The 19,946-nt window shown below is 53.7% G+C and overlaps 1 protein-coding gene across 1 annotated transcript in view; it reads right to left on the bottom strand.

Moving 5' to 3' along the window:
* The window catches only part of TG (thyroglobulin), a 253,992-nt gene that overhangs the window by 22,506 nt on the left and 211,540 nt on the right, over positions 1 to 19,946 (bottom strand). The window contains exons 43-44 of the mRNA XM_042924373.1: positions 15,058 to 15,222; positions 13,858 to 14,025 (exon numbers count right to left, since the gene is read on the bottom strand). Of these exons, the coding sequence (XP_042780307.1) occupies positions 13,858 to 14,025; positions 15,058 to 15,222 (333 nt within the window). The remainder of the gene's footprint in view (positions 1 to 13,857; positions 14,026 to 15,057; positions 15,223 to 19,946) is intronic.

Genomic DNA, 19,946 nt, shown 5'->3' with positions numbered 1-19,946 from the left:
ACATTCTTTCAGCCCATCCTGGGGGGCGGACCTCAGCCTGGCTCACCCAGAAGAGGCTGGACCAAGTAGTGGAACAACTGATCGAGGCCATGTCTATCCGTTCAGGGGAGGTGAGGGATAGAGAGCAGAGAGGCATTCAAAGACACCGTCCTTTTAATTTTACCTATAATGTGTGGTTCTTGGGAGAAGATCTGAAGCAGATATGGGAAAATATTAATATCTGTTAAAAATGAAGAGTGAAGGGGCGCCCGGGTGGCTCCGTCGGTTAAGCACCTGACTTCAGCTCGGGTCATGATCTCGCAGTTCGTGAGTTCAGGGCCCCGAGTCGGGCTCTGTGCTGACAGCTCAGAGCCTGGAGCCTGCTTTGGATTCTGGGTCTCCTTCTCTCTCTGCTCCTCCCCCACTCCTGCTCGGTCTCTCTCAGTCTCTCAAAAATGAATAAATGTTAAAAAAATTTTTTTTAATGAATAGAGAATACAAGAGTATTCATTATATCAATGACTTTCAAGTATTTTTCAAAAATATTTAGTTACTTATTTATTTATTTTGAGAGAGAGAGAAGGGGAGAGGCAGAGAGAGAGGCACAGAGAGAGAGAGAATTCCAAGGAGGTTCCACTCAGCACAGAGCCTGACGCGGGGCTCAATCCCATGACTGAGATCAGGACCTGAGCTGAAATCAAGAGTTAGACACTTAACCAGCTAAGCCACCCAGGCGCTCAAGTATTTTTGACCATGATCTATAGTAAGAAAGACATTTCATCCACCAGAACACATGCACACACACACACACACACACACACACACACACACAGGCCAGAAATACTGTTCATGAAGGACACTCATGCTCCTGGCTCTTACCATATATGACAGACCTGATCGTTTCTATTCCATTCTATTCTAGTCTAACCCAGTCTGCTCAAAATCTTGCCTGCAATCTCTTTAACTGACTTCATAACCTACTAGCAGTTCAGGGGAGAAACTGCATTATATTATTCTCTGCCCTTTTTTGAGTTTTTGGAGTATTGTATGACAGAAATACCAGTACCCACGCACGTATCTCCCATTATTGCCAAACATTTAACATGCGTATTTCACTGATGTATCAAAATCAACACGTGCATTGGAAAATCACGTGGAATTGTTGCCAGATTGCAACACAACATGCATAGAAAGGGCGGCTTAGCACAGTTCTGGGCACACTGTCAACAGAGGTGAGTATTATTGACCTGTTTCCAGGCTAGGGCAGGGGCTCTGCACCCCCTCGTGATGCTGTGCTCAATCCCCGGATGCTGGTAGTGTTTGCTGGTCAGCTGCTCCAGAACTACCATGCAGCACAAGGGGCCCACAGTGTTCAGCGTGGCACCTAGTTGTGGGTTCTCGGTAAACGTGTCGGAAAGACGGTTCGTGAAGATACCGGCCTCTGTGGAGATAATATAGGCTCAAAGCTACAAATAGACACCAGCGTCCGACCTCCTGGGTTCAAATTCCCAGAGTTGGAGAGGCCTGAGCTTGGATGCTAGCCCTGCCACTTATCAGCTGTCTTACCTTGGGCAAGTTACTTAATCTCCCCGCGCCTTTGTTTCCTCCTCTGCAAAATGGGCACAGTGATACTACCCTCTTCATGAAACGGTCATGTGGTTACACGAGATGATACCTCCACACTTCTCAGCATAGCATGTGCTATTATTGCTAGATGTTTGTAGACTCAGCCTTGCGTCCCGCCCAGATGGGTCAGGGATGCCCATGTCTTTGAGGCTACATCGATGCCGGTCCCGTCGGCAACCCCTCTTCCCTGCTGCAGAGTGACTGGCCCCATCTAAAGGGCACGGCCCCTTCACGAGCTCTTCGGAAACGATTTCCACGACGAGGCGGCCTTTAAGAGTGGCAGACCACCAAGCCCTGGCAGTGCTGGAAGAAGTGCCTCTGACATACAAGAGTCTAAACGGCTCCCCGGCTAGGAAGCCGGAGGGACGGGCCTGGTCTGTGCGCCCAGGAGACCGTGATTGCTTTCACATTTTCAGGGGATCTGAGCCGGCGGCTGAGACTAGCCGGGGCGTGGCCTTGTTGGCCGGTCATATTCTCCAGACGGATGGCGTGTGGCCTCCCGGCCCCCTGGGACCACGCGGGACTGCGAAGGGGCCCGTTTCCAGCAAGAGCCACATCTCTTCATTCTTGGCCGGGACCGAAGCACAGATGCTGTTTCTAGTTTAATTAGAGAGTCAGCAGGAGGGATGGGGGCCACCACGTGACTCCCAGCACCAACTTGCACAAGCTGTAATTACAGGCACAATCCGCCTCCGAAGCGGGTTTGCTAAGGGCTGGGCCCTGTTAAGGGCCATCAAGAGCTGGCTCATCATCATCCGTGTGTGTGTGTGTGTGTGTGTGTGTGTGTTGAAAGGACTGCCGTTAATATGTCCTACAGAAAAGTTCCAGCCTGTTAGGAAACTTCTGAGACCGTGAAGGGCTTCCCAGGGTCCGGAATGCCTCGTGGCCTAGCCCCCAGAGCACGGGGTCTGTGTTTGAGAGGCGCGGGTTCGAACCTGGCTCTGGTGTGGACCTCGGAAGATTCCCTGCCGTCAATAAATCTGCTCAGTGAATATTCCTCTCTGGGCCTGGGGCTGATGCTAGAATCAAATGAATGAATGATTACCAAGCGGCTGACACGCAGGTGACAGTACATCTCCCTTCTCTCTCTCCTAGAGGAGATTTACTGGCTGGCCAGTAAATCACTGAAAATAAATGTCCTTATGTTCACTCCAGGGTTGACAGACGTCAACCTGCTTTGCTGCAGGGCCTTTACCTTCGATCCACTATTCCTGCAACAAATTTCTACCCAGTGCCTGCACCTGCCAGGAGCATTTGGGATGCATCAGGGAACAACACAAGATAAATTCTCTGCCCTCTGGGGGCTTCCAGTTGAGCTGGAGAGCCTGATGGGTACATGACAGGTTTTGTAATATAGAAAGTTCGGCGGTGAAAAGGATATGACACAGACGAGGCCAGCAGGGCAGGAAAGGGGGTGGGGGTCCCGGACGGCGAGGGCTGAAATTGCAAATCGGATCATCGGGGTGGGCCTCAGGCCAGCGGAGCCGAGACTTGGGGAGGTGAGGGTGAGGGTGTGAGCAGCCGAGCGGGCAGGAGCGGAGGCCAGCGTGGCCAGTGCAGTGGATGAGGGCAGGGGAGCCAGAGATGAGACAGAGGGAGGGAATGGAGGGCGGAGTGGCTGGTGTGGCCCCACCTGCTTTTGCTTCAGGAGGGACCGGGAGAAGGGCCCTCTGTTGCGGTTTGTAGGTGCCGCCCGCCAGGGATGGGGGTCCGTGTCCGGGAGAGGCAGAACAGCCAGCTGCCAGGGGCCTTTGAGTCAGAGCCCCCTGTTCTCTGGGCCAGTAAGGAGCTCACTAGCCACTGCTTCCTACTGGCCCCTTCTCCTGCCACGCCAATCCCTTGATGCAGCTGCAAAACCCAAGGTGATCTTCAGAGATCTCCCCACACCCCCAGGGCTCTGATGCGGAGAGAGATGGCCCTCTGGAGCCCTCCCTGAATCCCGCCCCTCTTCTTGGACCAGGCAACACCTCCTTCCTCTGGGGCTGGGGCCTCGCTGCCCAGGGCCCCCGGGATGCCCTCCTCCACTTCTTCGGTGGCGTCACTGGGCAAATCCCCTCTCGTAGGACCTTCAAGGTGTAGCTCTCCACGACTCCACCCCCACCGAGGGCTAAATGCCGAGGGACGTCCCTGCCAAGGATGGTCTCTGTCTGTATGCCCCGCCCCCAGGGCGCACACTCAGCAGGAGAGTCCCTTTAGTCCTTACCCCACAGCCATCTGGCTCCTGCCCTGTCCCCACCGGGCCACCGTCTCCAGGGCCACTGATGGTGCCCCTCGACCCACCCGGGCCAACGCTGCCCTCATTCACCATTGCCGTCCTGGTTCTCTTCCCTCCTCCACTCAGGGATCCTCCCGTCTCCGTTTCCGGAAACCGCTCTGCTCCAGGCTCCTTTCTGGAACACTTCTGCTGTCCTGCCCACTTCCACTTGCTGAGGTCCCCCAGCTGCCATCCCTGCCCTCTTCCCTTCCCCTTCCGTCCAGGCAGGCTGAGAGGCAGCACTGGTTCTTCCCTTTGCTTTGATAATGACTGGTAGGTTAATGGTTCCTAACTCTCTCTCCAGCCTGCACTTCAGCCCCGCATATCCAAGTATCTCCCACCTCCTGGGAATCTCTCGGGTCCCTGGAAATCTGCGTGAGCACAGTTTAACTCCATTGTCTACACATGTTCTTCCTTACCTCCAGACCCTTTCCCTGTGCTTTTTCTGTCCTCAATCACCAAGACCAACAGCTGAAAAGAGACACGCTAGCTGACCCCCCCTTACTCTCCCCTCCCCCAACATGCTACTGCACCCCAATCCTAGTACGTCTTAACCACTGTCCTGTCCACTCCTCCTGCCCTATCTTTGCTCATTCCCTCATCAGCTTCTACCCCATCCTGGAGCAGAAACACCAACACTATCTGTGGCAGGTGGGGATTCGGGGAGAAGGGTACACAGAAGGTCCTTAATTAATTTTGGTACACTGGTTACTCTTGGAGTCATGCAGCATGGTTATGGCATCATAGGTTTGAGAAGAAGAGACCCAGAATAGAATTTCCAAAGGAAAAATAGGCAGTCTGTCAGAGGTCACCTGATTCTTGCAAGTCTGCAGGGATAGAGGCATGAATTAATGGATGCCCCCCCCCCCAGAATTCTCTAGAGCTCAGAGGTAGACGGAGACAGATATTCCTTTGCTCATTTAATGGATATAAATTCAAGGCCTCCTGGGCCAGCAGCGGAGGATCCAAACGAACACGGCACGGTTCTCGCCACGGAACAGAGCTGGTAAAGCTGAGGAGGCAACTCATCGGTGAGCAAACCACCCCATGAAAACTGGTAAAGAGTTTGCATCCTGGTGCAGAAGGCGTGGGAGGCACCGTGGTCACGTCCTCACCCGCCACGCTCCCAGATCCGGTCAGCAATCCCTTCCCCTCACCCCCTGGGATGGCCCCCATCCATGTCCCTGGGGACCCAAGTCCTGTCCCGTCCAGCAGCCCGACCTCTGCTCAATGACATCCAACCCTTGACCTTCCTTTCAGAAACATGCTTTTCTTGGCTTTTGTGACACCAAATTTTCCTGGTTTCCTTCCAAACCTGTATCTACAGCTCTGACCTCTCGCCTGAACTCCCACCGTGTATGCCCAACTGCCCATCCAAGGTTTATCCCAAACCTGGTTATTTCTCATCATTGTCATGCCTATCATTCTCATTTGACTTATTAGCTTGCTTCCTGGGCTTCCTAACCCAGGCTGATCTGGTCTCTACTTTGTTACCTCTCCATAGTCCGTTTTCATTAGAGTTGCCAGAATGTTCTTTTAAAAGAAAATAAATCAATATAACCACTCCCTAGCTTAAAACGTTCCAGGGGCGCCTGGGTGGCTCAGTGGGTTGAGCGTCCGACTTTGGCTCAGGTCATGATCTCGTGGTCCGTAAGTCTGAGCCCCACATTTGTCTCTGAGCTGTCAGCCTGCTTCGGATTCTGTGTCTCCCTCTCTCTCTCTGCCCTTCCCCCCCCTTAAGATAAATAAAAATTAAAAAAAAAAAAAAAACACCTTCCAGTGACTGCCTACTGAAAGTAGGACAGAATCACTCTCCTGATGCCTACAAGATCTCATCTAATGGGTCACCTCTAACATATCCAACTTCTGTTGCTGCCCCTCCCTCTGTGATCCACAGAGGGAGATCCTAGCCCTCCAGCCTTCTATGTCCTCCAGATCTCTGCCACAGGGCCTTTGCACTAACTCTTCACCCAGCTCTCCCCAGAGCTGGCCCCGTCTCATCATTCAGGTCTCAGTCCTCCCTGCCAAGGAACCTTGGATTCATGTTTCTATTCTCTTCAGCACTTTTCAAGATCTGAAATTCTTTTAAATACATATATTTTTTTTATTTTAGAAAGAGAGAGAGAGAGAGCATGAGTGGGGGAAAGGGGCAGAGGGAGACAGAGAAAGAACCTTAAGTAGGCTCCAACTCAGCATGGAGCCTGAGGTGGGGCTCAATCCCACGACCCTGGGATCATGACCTGAGTTGAAATCAAGAGTCAGACACTCAACCGACTGAACCACCCTAGGCGCCTCAAGATCTGAAATTCTTAATGTATTTGCTCAGCCATCATTGTCTGTGTCCTCTGCCCGGAATGTGAACCCTACAAGCTGGGAGCTTTATCTGTTGGGGTGACGCCTTTCCCCCAGGGCCTAGAAGAGAGCCCCTTAATAAGCATACATTGGACGTGTGCATGAATTCATGCAGGGGAGTTCCTGCCTCTTCCACGTGCTGTGGATGTTAAGGGACAAGGAGCCAACTTCTCCATCAGGCAGAGCAGGCCTAGTGCCCAGGGCCCACCCACCATAACTTTAGGGGCCTATGGAAAAAAAAAAAATGTTCCTTTCAGTTTAAGACCAGAAGAAAGAAAGAAATGTAATAATAATGAATTTGTAATAATGAATCCAGCATGGCTCACATTCATCTTCACTAATGCGATCATAAAGTATTTTTACTCTTTCATGGGGGACAAGCCAACCCCGCCGATCTCCAGCTTTCTCTGAACCGAGCCTGGTAATCCCACCTGGCAGGGTTTCAGGACACTCAGACAAGGCGCCCTGTGTGAGCCTGGGGGCTGCGGCACCGCAGCGGAGGGCTTACGGTGCTGCAGGGCGGTCCGGAGCCCAGGACCCGAACAGGGCTCCCTGGTGTTGGGAGCTGTCTCCTCTGCCTAGAAGCCCCCCCTGATCGCACTGCAGGAGGCAGGCAGGGCTGCTCTCACTGCTCCCACTGAAGGATAAAGACAGCGCAGCTCAGGCTGGCTAAGCAACTTGCCTGAATTGCGTGACCGAAACCAAGAATCGAGACCCATTTTTCTGATTCCAGGTCATGGGCTCTCCACGGGGCCCCCGCCATGCCCGAGTCCAGACCCTAACACCCACCTGCCCGAGGGCCTCTTACTGGAAATGGTGTGCACTCGTTGGGACTCTTGAATGCTCCCCCTGCTATAATCTGTCACCAAAGGCTTGATTTTCCTGTGCTGGGGCTGGTGCCAGCGCCTCGGGCTGCCAGGTGCTGCTTCCAACTCTCAGACGGGCTGCCTTCCCCTCCCCACTCCCCGAAGGGCCCCCACTCCACCTGCTCCTGGACGGGGCCAGCTCCTGCCCAAGCTCGGGGCACGGTGGCGGCGCTGTTTCAGGATTTTTCTCGCCTTCCTTGGAGATGCTTGTGCTTGGAGGGGAAGGCAGAACAGTGCATCTTGGAATAAATCTGCTTTTGATCATGCAAATTAATGCCCGGTTAATGTAGGCAGACTGTCAATTTCACCAGTTAGAGAGAGACACAGAGAGAGAAAGAGAGAGAAAAGAAGGGAAAAATCCCTACCACAGCGGCTGATGAATTTCAACAGAAAGCTGCGACTTCAGAAAATAAGATCATTCTCGGAGAGCGGAGCCTTTCCAGGCATCTCAGGCAGCAGTGATGCTCCACGGGTATGTTGTTAACTTTGCTGGTGTCATTGGGACGCTGTGTGGACCGTAGCTGGCCTGGGGTGGTAGGTGGGTGAGGATTCTCACACAGACTTGCTGGAAGCCCTGCCCACCCACCCTCCTTGGTCTGCGGGATTTGGTGGGTCTCTGCTGAAGTGATGGGTGGGTCCAGGGGCTCATTTGGGGCGGGAGGGACGCCTACCACTCCTGTGACTTCCCCGGGGAAGCCGGACGGTGTGTGTTTGTGGGTTGGGCTCTGGATGGTATGAATGCAGGGCTGGCATAAGGAAAAAGCGCGTGTGTGCGTCTGCCACGATTTGGAAAACCGGCTTGGGTCAGGCGAGGTGATTCAGCGGCTGTACGTCCTTTGTATCCTTGCTTTCCCTGGATAATTCTCTGCATCGGGGACAATAGCTTTGGGCACTAATCACGGTAATACAGTTGAAGAATTCAGGGCAAAACTAATGTTTATTGAGCACATACTATTTGCCAGACACGGCTGTGTATATGGTTTCATTCAACAACTTAATGAGGGTCTTGAGTAATAATCTCCCAATTTTACAGATGGGGAACCCGCGGCTCAGGTTCTGGGGGACCCAAATGCTCCTGCTTATAGTCTGTGGACATCCAGGATGCTCCCCCCGCCCGCTGACAGCTGGCCTGGGGGATGGGGTCCTGGTCAGCTCCTTCGTCATTGTGATCCTCCTGCTGGAGATGCCACTGTGGGTCCAGCAACCCCCTCGTCCCCTCTCCATAGAGTGTGTATCAAACTGTATTTTAATCATTCACTTTTGCTCATTTTCTGTCTCCTTACCTGACTGCGAGCTCCTTGAGGGCAGGGATTTAATGCGTGTTTATGCTCCAAATACCCAGCACAGCATCTGGCACATAGTAGGTGACCTCTCTGAGTGTCGCACGACAGAAACAAACGGATCTCTGTGTTGGGGAAATGCGCTGGACACCTGCTCTAGGCTGTGGTGGTTTTCTGCAGCGTTCTGCTTCTCAGCACAGATGGGCGGGAGAAGCGGGGCTGACTCGGAAGGATTCAGGAGAAGGAATCGCTGAGATTGAGGCCCTCTGGAATGTGCCATCCTGGGATAGCTGGTCCCAGGTACTATGGAACCTTCTGGCGGGGGGGGGGGAATGGAGAAACCTACAAACCCAATCTGAATGAGGGTCACGAGGGAAGGCAACACAGGGGCGCTCACAGGCAGGGTGTTTTCAATACTGTGTAGAAAGGGCAGCTGGTGGCCAGGTTCCCACTCGTGTGTCCGCACTAGTGTCGCCGTCCTGTGTTGGCCAGGCTTCCGAGGACTCCTCGGGGCTCCGATGGTGTCTGGGAGGGTATAACAGGGGGTGCCGATGCACTCGCCGTCCCTGGGTTTAGCGCACGTGGGGTGGTGAGCAAAGCACCCCATTGGGAGCCAAAGGATCTGCAGTGGAGACCCGGCTTTGCCCATGACTCATGTGATGATCTCTGGAAGCCGCTTCCTCGACGAAATGGTGTTAAATACCAGTTCGTGGGCATCTACCTCCCAAGGTCATGGCTGGGCTACTGCAAGAATGCAGGTGAAAGTGCAAAGCCGTCTGCACCTCACAGCCCTGGTGCCAGCCGTGTTTGTGTGCACACGAGTACCCACCACCCTCGGCCGGTGAGAAGCCCTTGGAGGGAAGACCCGGCTTTTCCCGGCCGGAACAGGAAGAGGACGACTCTGGAGTTAGATCTGGATTTGCGTTCTGCTCTCTCTGAGCCGCGTTCTTGTCTGAATAAATAATAGATAATGGATGATGATCCCTGCTTCATAGGGTTGTTTGAGGATGAACTATTTCCTTGAAGGCTCCTAGGTTAGATTCTGGCACACAGTGGGGTCTCCCCACTGGTGTCCTTTCGATCTAATCAAGAGTCGTTGAGCCCTTACTGTGGACCACTTTCCTAGGCACTGGAGATAAAGCAGAAAGCAAAACAGATAAAGTCTCAGTGCTCGTGGGCCTGGCAGTCTAGTTGAGGAAGAAATACAGTAGATAAACGAATATTTAACACGTCAAGGGGTGTGAATGCGGAAGATGGGGCGGGGGGCAGGATAAGGAAGAGAGAGAGAACGTTCGGGATACGGCTGCCCTTTCCACCTGAGGGGTCAAGCAAGTTCTGTGAAGAAGCAGACCCTGAAGGAGGTGAGGCGACGAGTTATCTGGAGAACCTTCTGGAAGAGGGAACAGCCAGTGTCAAAACACTAAGATGGGAGCGTGCTTGGCATAGCTGGGGAACACCAAAGCCGTCAGTTGGGATTAAGCGGAGAGAGCAAGGCGGGTAGCAGGAGGTGGGGTCACAGAGTGAATAGGGGTCTGCATCGGGTGGTGGTCTTTCAAGGACTATGACTTCCTCTGCAGGAGCTGAGGCCACCGGAGGGCTTTGAGTAGGAGGTGGGGGTGACAGGATCGGACCTAGTGTGAAGGGATAGCTCTGGCCACTGTGGTCCTCATAGACCGCAGGGGGTGCGGGTGCAGGGAGCCGGTTGGGGGGCTGTTACGAAAGTCCTGGAGAAGGATGGTGGCATGGCTCAGGGTGGTGGCAGAAGAGACAGTGAGAGGTGGCTGGATCCTGGACGCACTTGGAAGATAGAGCCAACCAGATTTGCGGACGGAATGCCGGCAGGGTGGAGGAGAGCCGAGTGAAGGCGACCTTTAGCCTGCAGCCCGGCACACAGAAGCAGGATCGCTGTTCAGTGAGATGAATTCAGCAGGAGACCATGCACGTTGGGGCGGGACGCAGGGGAGTCGGCAGCTCCTTCTGGGTGTGTTAGGAGCTGGGAGTTGTAAGACGTGTAAGTGACGATGGCAAATAGACTGTGAGCCAAACCAGTCTAGGGCCCCAGGGAGAAGCCCAGGCTGGGGGTGTAAGGCAGGGCTGGAGGCACACGTTCAGGAGACAGCAGCACGTAATGGCATCGGAAGAGAGACGCTAGCTTCAACTCCGACCGTCACTATGTCCTGCTCCCTCTCGGTTCCCCGCATCAGCACCCGGATGGGTTCCCGGCAGGACCAGGCTCACAAGATCACAAGATCAGGGGCTGCGCTAGCACATGTTCAGAGGAGAATGATCGGAGAAGGGAAGTAAGAGAGGGAGGCTCTAACCAGGAGTAAATGTGCCCAGGGCGGCACTGGCCCGGGACGGGGGTTTGGGTAACAGCCGTGCAACAGGGCCGGCCGCTGCTCCGCCATGCCCTCGGAGCGCCTTCCCTATTCTGGTGCCCGGGCTCGAGGGCACACTTTCCCAGCCACGTCCTGGTCTGGGCCGTGAGCTCCCGTCAGCAGACACGACCTTTCTTTGGGCGTGCGCCCAGGAAACATCTTCTTGAAAGCCTCAGAGGGAAAGTCAATGAGAGGATGGAAAACGCATTGTTGAGGAGGGACCCCAGCCCTCTGGATCCAGGCTCCTGGCTGGGTGGGTGGGGGGCTCAGATTTTCAGGAAAGAGCCGGGAAACTCTCCGACATGCTACAAAAGAGGACCAGGGAAGACCAAGGTGGCCACGTGGCCACATAACCCTCTTACAATGGGCTGGCATAATCAGATAATACAGATCAGGGCTGCCCTCTGGGCCACCACAGCCCCAAATTCGTAAGAGCCCGCAGCCCCCAGGTCGTGGAGGCTTTTCCACTCCGGGTGGAGGGGTCCCAGGACCTGCACCCCCCTATCTAGGGTGATCCCCAGGCTCCTGGGAGTATAAAAGTAGCCCTTCCTCTCTCTAAAGTCAGAGATGGCTGGCATAAATTGTCAGCACGCAGTCCAAAGAATCAGAGCTGTGTGCATATTGTCTCTCCGGCACAAAGATTCCCACATCCCCGCAGGGCAACATAAAATGAGGGGTTGCATGGAAAAGGGGCCAGGCCAGTGGCCATTTCTGTCCACTGTGCCCATGCCACAGGGCATCGTCTCCAGCGCGGTGCACCCCGGTGGCGCAGCACGAATCTAAAAACACTCATTTCTTTCCCATGCTTTAAATTTGTTACGTTTCCACGAATCTTTTGCAGCAATGCCGCATATTAGTACAGGAGCACGCCTGTGCATAATTTCTAGTAAAATGATTCCACTTACTACTTTTGAACTAACGAGGGGCTAGATCAGAAGTCATCCAAAGACCCGCGACTTGAGAGAAGAAAGGCTGGGGCCAGTGGTGGAGAAGGGGCACCTTGTCAGGGCTTCCTGAGTGTTAGTCTGGTTCAATAATTAAGTTGCAGCCCCTTGAAATAAGGGCCGTGTTATACGCGGGTGCTCGGCAGAAAGAGGTAGAAATGGACGCAGAAATGGATCAGAAATGTAAAAGTTCTTTCTCAACTGGACAGAAGCTAATAGTGACTAAGTGCTACACACACACACACACACACACACACACACATACACTACTCTCTCCATCTACACACATACCTCTATATACACATATTATTCACATTATATGTAGCATATATACATATATATATAATATATGCATATGTGTGTAGTAATATTAGTATTATTTAAAATTGTTTTAATGTTTGTATCTTTTGAGACAGAGAGAGAGAGAGAGAGAGAGAGAGAGCAAGCAGGGGAGGGGCAGAGAGAGAGGCAGAGGAGAATTCCAAGCAGGCTCCACACTGCCAGCGCAGAGCCCGAAGTGGGCTTGAACTCACGAACCACGAGACAAACTCATGACCTGAGCTGAAATCTCGGACGCTGAACCGACTGAGTCCCCCAGGGGCCCCAAGTAATATTAAATTCATAATATTCTTGCTCACACTGCCATCTCTTCTGAGATAGCCAATGTCCGTGCTTGCTGTAGGTAGAACTTTCCACCCTATAATCCTTTCAGGAAGAAACATAAACCTACGCGCATTTACATATTTACAGATGCGTACATGCTGGCTGTTTTAAAGAATACGGACGCTACCTTAATTTCACGTTGCTCCCCAATACGTTTTGTTTTCCACTTAACGGCACATCACACGTACCCCATCACACGTCTCCCTCAAGTCAGGAGAGATGTATCCGGTCCGTCCCTCCCACCTCCCGCATCATAGTTTACAGTTTGTGTGCAGCTCAACTCAGGCCACCATTGCTCCGTTAATGCACATTTGGGTTGCTTCCAACGTTTCGCCACAATAATTAACGCCCTGATAAATACTCTTGTATGTATATATCAGGTCAGAGTGGTGTTTTTACTGCTGTGAGACAGATTCCCCTGAGTGAGACATATTACCGGAGGGAACAGAATAATCCGAGGCAATGCGGGACGCCATTAGGCTGCATGAATGATTTTTTTTTTTTAAATTCCAGTTACGCCGCCTCATATTCAATGGAGCCAGACAGTGCCCGTGTTGAGTGCCTCTTCTCACTGTGTTTCTTTTGCACTCGGCAGTCACCATCCCGGGCTTGGCAGCCTAAAGGGTGCGTCAAGAGTGGCTTGACGAGGCCAGCCAGAGGAGAGCCTACCCGGCCTCTTTCAGGGCCGGCCACTTCGTGGGGAGGGCACCTGGTCAGAGCAGGAAGTGAGTGTTCAAAGAGACAGAAGACTGGGGCGCCTGGGTGGCTCAATGGGTTAAGCGCCTGACTCCTGGTTTCGGCTCAGGTCATGATCTCATGGTTTGTGAGTTCGAGCCCCACATCGGGCTCTGTGATGACAGTGCAGGGCTTACTTGGGATTCTCTCTCTCTCCCTTTCTCTCTGCCCCTCCCCTGCTCACACTCTCTCTCTCTGTCTCACAAAATAAATAAATAAACTTAAAAAAAAAAAAAAGGGACAGAAGACCTCACAACTGTCTCTCACTTTGCTGTGTCTCCAAGCAGCCATACGAAGCGGCCTTTGCCAGGTGCAGGGTATGACCCCGCCCAGCTTCCCCAGGTAAGAAAACCCATATGGTGTTTGGGCTGCCTTGCCAGGATAGCAGAGGGCACCCTTTTGTCCTTCTCCAGCCCTCAGAGGGACAAGCATCCCTCATGGAGCAGGGGCACCCACAGCCTGGAAGCCCGAAGCTCACAAGCTCCTCGGTCAGCCTCTGCTCGCTGCTTCCTGGGGCGATTTGCTCACAGATGGGGTTTTGGATGTGGAGGCGAAGACGTCTGTGTTGCTCACAACCTTGCAAGTGTCTTAGGTCCAAAACGACTCCACCCATTACCATGTCCCACGGTCCTTATGCAGCCTGTGCCCACAGCAGTTTTTTAGCGATTGGTTTGTAAATGAGCAAGTAAGTCCATGACTCTGGGCCCCCGGTCAGGCTTTAAGGACCAGAGTCACTGGGGCACAGTCTTCAGGGGACCTCTGAGGCTCTGCCCCGCCTACCTTCACGGCTTTCGCTCTGTTGATGAGCCCGTCATCTTGAGAACTCCCAATTAGCAGATCGACCTTCGTCCGCGGAGACCTCTGCAGTGCCCTGGCTGGAGCCTCGCGGAGGTACTGGCCGTCAACCACAGGACCCCAGTAGTGGAAAGGGCCACTCACGGCCAGGAGCTACATTGGGTGCAAAGGGAGGCCATTATGTGTATGGATTTTTATCCTTTCTTTAAAAAAAATGGTTCTAGAAGAATCAGTTGCATTGCTTCACTTGGTCGGGTTTTAACCATAATGGATGCTGACGCTGGCTATCCGTCCGGGGCCTTGTGGGGAAATCGGAGGAAAATGACAAGAACAACAGGTAGGAAGGACATTGGGCCACAGCCAACAGGAAGGCAAGTATCGCTCTGAGCGATGGGTGGTCCGCAGGGAGCTGTCCAGGGTTTCCGTGCCGCGGTGAGGACGGATCCACAGGGAGGAATGGGCAAGCCTGAGCCCGTAGGTGTGTGTGAGGGAAGCAGGACACCGACTGAGGGACGGGCGGTGGCCAGAGACAGGACCCAAAAGGGAAATTCATCAGCTCTAGCCGCTGTCTCACTAGCCCACGCCTGGGGGAGCTGGGGGTCAGACCTGCTCCGGGTCGGTGGGTCTGGGCCCAAAGCTGAAGGAATCAAGCCCTTGGCTGAGATGACAACAGAGCTTCCTGCTACTGTCCCCTTCATCAATGTCAGGGACAGCCCGAGACTGTGGGCTGGAAGCAGGGTCTTCTGAGTCTGGAAAGGGGAGCGCACAGCTGTCCTATCTAAGAGGATGGGCTGGCCCCGATCCACTGCAGCTGTGGCCACAATGCTTAATCCGTGTGGCTGTCACCTGACACCGTGCCACCACGGTCCCGGCACAGGTGAGACCCTTCGCACGTGTCACTTCATTTTATCTTCCCAGTGTATAAGGCCCCTATTGTATTTTGTATTTATATCTTACAGATTAAATCCAATGTGCAGCCAGTTCTGTCCACCTTCCGTGCCCATGTTTGGTCCATCACATACTGGGCCCGGGCACGGTGCTGGGGTCAGGAATGTGCATTCCAGTTCCGGCTGGTCATCAACCTACCGCGTGGCCTTGGGTGGGTCAGGTGTCCCTTCTAGGCCTGGTTTTCCACTTGTAAAAGATTAGAGAGTGTCCCTCCCCAATGTGCATGCAGGTGCCCACCTTGGTCTGGGCGTCATTAAGGACACTAGCAGGCTTCTGGCGGAGGCAGGACACCATGTCTTGGATGGACGAGGGGGGGCAGCCGACCTCCTCTGCCAAAGCAGCTGCCTGCTGCCGAGCCCTCTCCTGGCTGATGACAGCAGCTGGGGAGAACGCGGAGCCACCCTGGAAGAGAAGGCAGACTCAGGACACGTAGTCTAGATGTTCTCCTTCCCACCCCAGCTCGGCCCGAGACCTCAGGGCCACATCAGGGCTCTGTATCTTTCATCCACACTTGGAAGTCCCAGGACCCTTCCCATGGATGTCCACAGGCATTTGGGAGGTCAGGACGGATCAATATCGTAACAACATGCTGTGTGATCACGAATGAATGTCTCTCCGGGCCTCAGTTTCCTCACCTGTGAAGTGCGGGCACTGGACAGAGTGATCCACTGAGTAAATTTGTATATTAAGGCCGAGGGCCAATGGTGGTTGAACAAGGACAAGGACCAGAACTGTCCTGTGCAAAGAGAACTGTGGGGCCACGCCCTGCCCCACCTCCCAGGTCTCCTTAAATAGCATGTTTCCTGGCTCAGTGAAGACAGAATTAGACTTTGAAATAGATGCCCACCTAGAAGGTGATGGAAACGCAGTCACTGTACAAGTGAATCGTGCCTGCAGAGTTTGTGCAAATCTGTCAGATGCCGGCTTGCTGGGAACATTTCCCTTCTAGGAACACGGCTGGTGGCAACGGCAGGAGGTCCATCCGCCCTGCCTGGACTGTTGGTGGGACCGGTCATCCGCCCAGGGCGGAAGAGGTGGGCTGAGTGCCTCGACTGGGGTGCAGCCCCAGGGCCCTTCGTCTGCGGTCGAGCACTCTGATTCTTAAGAGCTTCCCCCGCTTTATCTCGTGAATCCTCACAAGAGCTAGTAAGTTAGCTGCTGTTATTGTCCCCCTTGTCACAGATATGAAAACAGAGAAACAGGGAAATTCAGGAACTTGCCTAAAGCCACAAATGCTGTCAGGGGCCGAGCCAGCCCACGGATCCAGGCAGCTGGGCTCCAGAGTTTGTTAGGCTCCGGGACCCCAGGCAGAGAGTTTCCAGTTCCCTGACCCAGCTCTGTACTGAGGGGCCTGGGCCGGACGGTACCACGTACTGGCTGCCTCCAGCCGCCTGCCAGGTACCAACCCTCCTGGGAACTCTGTGTGCCCGTCTCACGCAACCTCTGCAACACTAATACGAGGTAGGTACGACTGGCAGTCCCATTTTGCAGGTTAGCAAACTGAGGCTCCAAGAGGAAAGGGAAATTCTCATTCACTGAGCACCTAATATGTACCAGGAACCGGGAGCTTGGCAACGAAAACTAATAAGATAGCTAACATTTACTAAGTATTTGCTGAATTTCGGGTAGAGTTGTGAGCACTTCATACATATTAACTGATTAAATCCTCTCCACAACCCCCAGAGGTAAAGGTTATTTACCCCTCTGTCTCAGAGAGGGGGAAATCCAGGCACAGAAAGGCTCAGGATCTTGCCCAACATCACGCAGCTGGTGACCGGCAGAGCTAAGACCCCAGTCCAAGCAGTCCGCCTTGGCCATGCTCTAACCCCCACCCCCTACATTAGGCCGCACCTGTTTTTATATCCAGAACAAGATGCTGTGTTCTTGAGTCGAACCATACGTACCCTCTCACTCCAACGTAAAGACAACACTGATCTGGCTGGCTCCACAGAATACGTTTCCATTCTAGACCCTACCCTGGGCTAAAACGTCAGAAACAAAAATCAGCAGAAATGCAGAAATGGGTATACCGAGGCCGCCGCTGTCACTGGGTCTCTGAGAGGATGAATAAAGTAGTGCAGAGGAAGGCCTTCTGGAAGCTGGACAGCAAGGTGCCCGTGTGCACCTGAGTCATTGGTGCTGTTCGCCCTTGTGTAAAACAGACAACAGATAGATGCCCAGAGGGGAGGAGACCCATCCTCCGGAGATCCCTGCTGGACACAGTACCTGAAATAACAGAGCGTGTTCCAGAACCGCCCCCAGGAGGTCCCAGGGGTCTCTATGTCTCACAGTCAGGACTGAAGGTCATGGGCAGAGCATGGGCATGGCAATGAGGCCAGGCCATCCCTCGGGTAGGGCTGGCAGCTGAGGGCAGCACTGGGTGGGGCAGACACCCAGAGGGCGGGGAGAGGGCCGGGGGCCGGGACTGGTTCTGGCCGCCAGGAGGGTTGAGGCTCAGAAGCCAAATGCGGTCTGACGCAGCTGAACACGGTCCCCAGCCTGCTGCCGACTCCACATGGTGACTTCACAAGTCACCCAGCACCTCTCCCTCCCGAGTACCTTGGCCGCGGTGGTATCGGCACCACGTGCGCCCCCCGAGGGTGAGATGTCCAAGAATCAGAAGGGCGAACCCTGGTGGAGTGTGTGCCCGTGCGCGATGGAATGTTCCTCGCGTGTCCTCAGCATTTTACGCATATTAGTTGGTGCCTCACCACCATCGCATGAGGCGGATGATATTATCGTCTCCTTTTATGGATGAGGGGCGCGGGACGCAGAGAGGCAAACGACTTGGTCAGGGTCACAGGACTGGGTGGAGACAGATGTGGAATCTAAATGCAGGCAGTCAGGCTCCGTGGCCAAGCCTTCAGCCACCCGGTCAGCCTTTCACATACACCTGGCAGCTTCTTGATGAAAGGTGGAGACATTACTACTCTACTTAGTTGTCCAGACCAAGGAGGAACCTTGTGGCCAGAGTCAGGGGTGAGGCCAATTTCAACCCCAGCCCAGAGAGACGAAAGCCTGTAGGGTGTGGATCCTGTCGGCAGCAACGTACCCTGGTCCCTGGGAGCCCTTCCGGACAGCTCCGGGTGGCTCAGAATGGGGCTGGCTGCTTGGTCCCCGCACTCAAGATAGGGAGGGGTCCTCTGCATTGGTTTTCTGTCTTCAACCCATTTAGGGAAGCTCAGAGGCTCTTGTCATCAGTGGGGTTTGCTACGAAACACACAAAGCAAGCTTCCTGCACCACTAATCTCCAGCCAGCAGCTTGCTCTGAGTTTCAGCATCGGAGACACACAGAGTCCGAACGCCTGAGCTCGTGGTGAGAATAAGTAGCCATGAAAGTCAAACAACCGGGCAGCCCAGAGCCAGAACTCAACCACGGTGATAATACATAAGGGTCCAGATGACTTAGCCCACGGGTTTATCTCTTCAATGACGAGGGGTCCAGCTTTTCGGAGAGCCACCGGATCTGATTTGTCTTAAGAGAACACACACACACACACACACACACACACACACACACACGCTCGAGGTATAAAAGGTCAAAGACCCATGTTCTTTTTTTTTTTTTTAATGTTCATTTGTCTTTCAGAGAGAGAGACAGAGTGTGAGTGGGGGCGGGGCAGAGAGAGAGGGGGCGACACAGAATCCAAAGCAGGCTGCAGGCTTCAAGCTCCCGGCACAGAGCCCGACGCGGGGCTTGAACCCACAAACCGTGGGATCGTGACCTGAGCCGAAATCAGGTGCCCAACTGACTGAGCCACCCAGGAGCCCCACAGTCCCGTGTTCTAAGTTGCACATTGAGCTGGTAATCTGCTGGCTGCTGAGGTGGGGCCGCTGAGCCCAGCTTCACCCGCAGGTAGGCCGTGAGGACACAGAACTCAGGGTGGGGGCCTCGAATGTTTTCAGCACCGTGTGCAACTATAAAAAGCCAGGGCCCCCGATACTGTCAGGAAGTGGTTAGAGGCGTGGGTTACAGCAATGCTGCGTGATGGCTTAGAGAACTTTCCTCTCCCTCGAGTGTGTCGACCTCATTGATCTTGCTGAAGGAGATGTCTTTCTTCATGGAAAATCACTGGTTAAGCAAGTCAACGGCCGGCTCAGCCCTTGCTTTAAAGCATCCGGTTGGAGCAGGGCATGGCGTGCAGAGCTGCACGAAGAACAAGGGCTTTGGGGACAGAGCCAGGGACACCGCCCGGGCCTGTCTAGAGTCCGCAGACCAGGCCGTCAGTCCCGCCTGAACCTGGCAGAAGAAATCAGGTTCACACGTCGGCCCTGGTAACTGCTGATGAAGTGGCTCAGGGCAAATGACTGGCATCTGGGGGCCTTGATTTCCTCATCTGAATGGGAACGACAAGCCACACTCTAAGGGTCACTAAGGACATGCTGAAGACGGTGGGTGACCTCCGCGTGGTGAATGGTGCAGTTAGCACCGTGAGGGCTGGAGGAGCCCTTGTAGGGTTTGGAGGCAGCAAAGTCTTTGGCCTCTGGGCCCCGGGCCTACGCTTATGTAAGTCTGACCTAGCTATTAAAGGGCAACGAGTTTCTGTTTGGGTGTGTGTGTGTGTGTGTGTGTGTGTGTGCATGTGTTTTAACCTTTAAAATAGTGCAGAGCAAAACCACGATCGCTGACCACTGCTTTTTCTCCCTGAAGCCTCTGAACATCATAAGGGACCTTGACCTCCGTCAGCCATTACAGTCATCTCAGACGCAGGACCTGCTCCTGTCCAAGCACACAGATGGAAACACACAGTCACAGACAGAAAGATACACTCACAGTATAGTCACACACAGACACACACACACACAAAGACACATTCACGCATTCTGTCACACCAGACACACACACACTCAGGAACACGCACGGTCGCGGACAGAAACGCACATATACACACAGACACACACTGGGGTATACACAGACATACAACCACACACACACATACATGCCAGACTTTCTTGAAATAGACAGCCACTCTAGGGGAGGGGGGTCAGATGGCAGATGGGTTCAGGGGACTGATTAACCACATGAGCTAGAGAAGAAAGGAAATGGGTCCCAAGTATCCCGGCACCCCCAGAACAGGGTCTGGGACCCAGATAAGTAGGTTTTGAGTTAGTGAGCCAGTGACTAT

Source organism: Panthera leo, chromosome F2 (genome assembly GCF_018350215.1).
Source record: "Panthera leo isolate Ple1 chromosome F2, P.leo_Ple1_pat1.1, whole genome shotgun sequence".
Classification (NCBI taxonomy): Eukaryota; Metazoa; Chordata; class Mammalia; order Carnivora; family Felidae; genus Panthera; species Panthera leo.
This window is presented reverse-complemented; position numbering and strand designations above follow the sequence as displayed.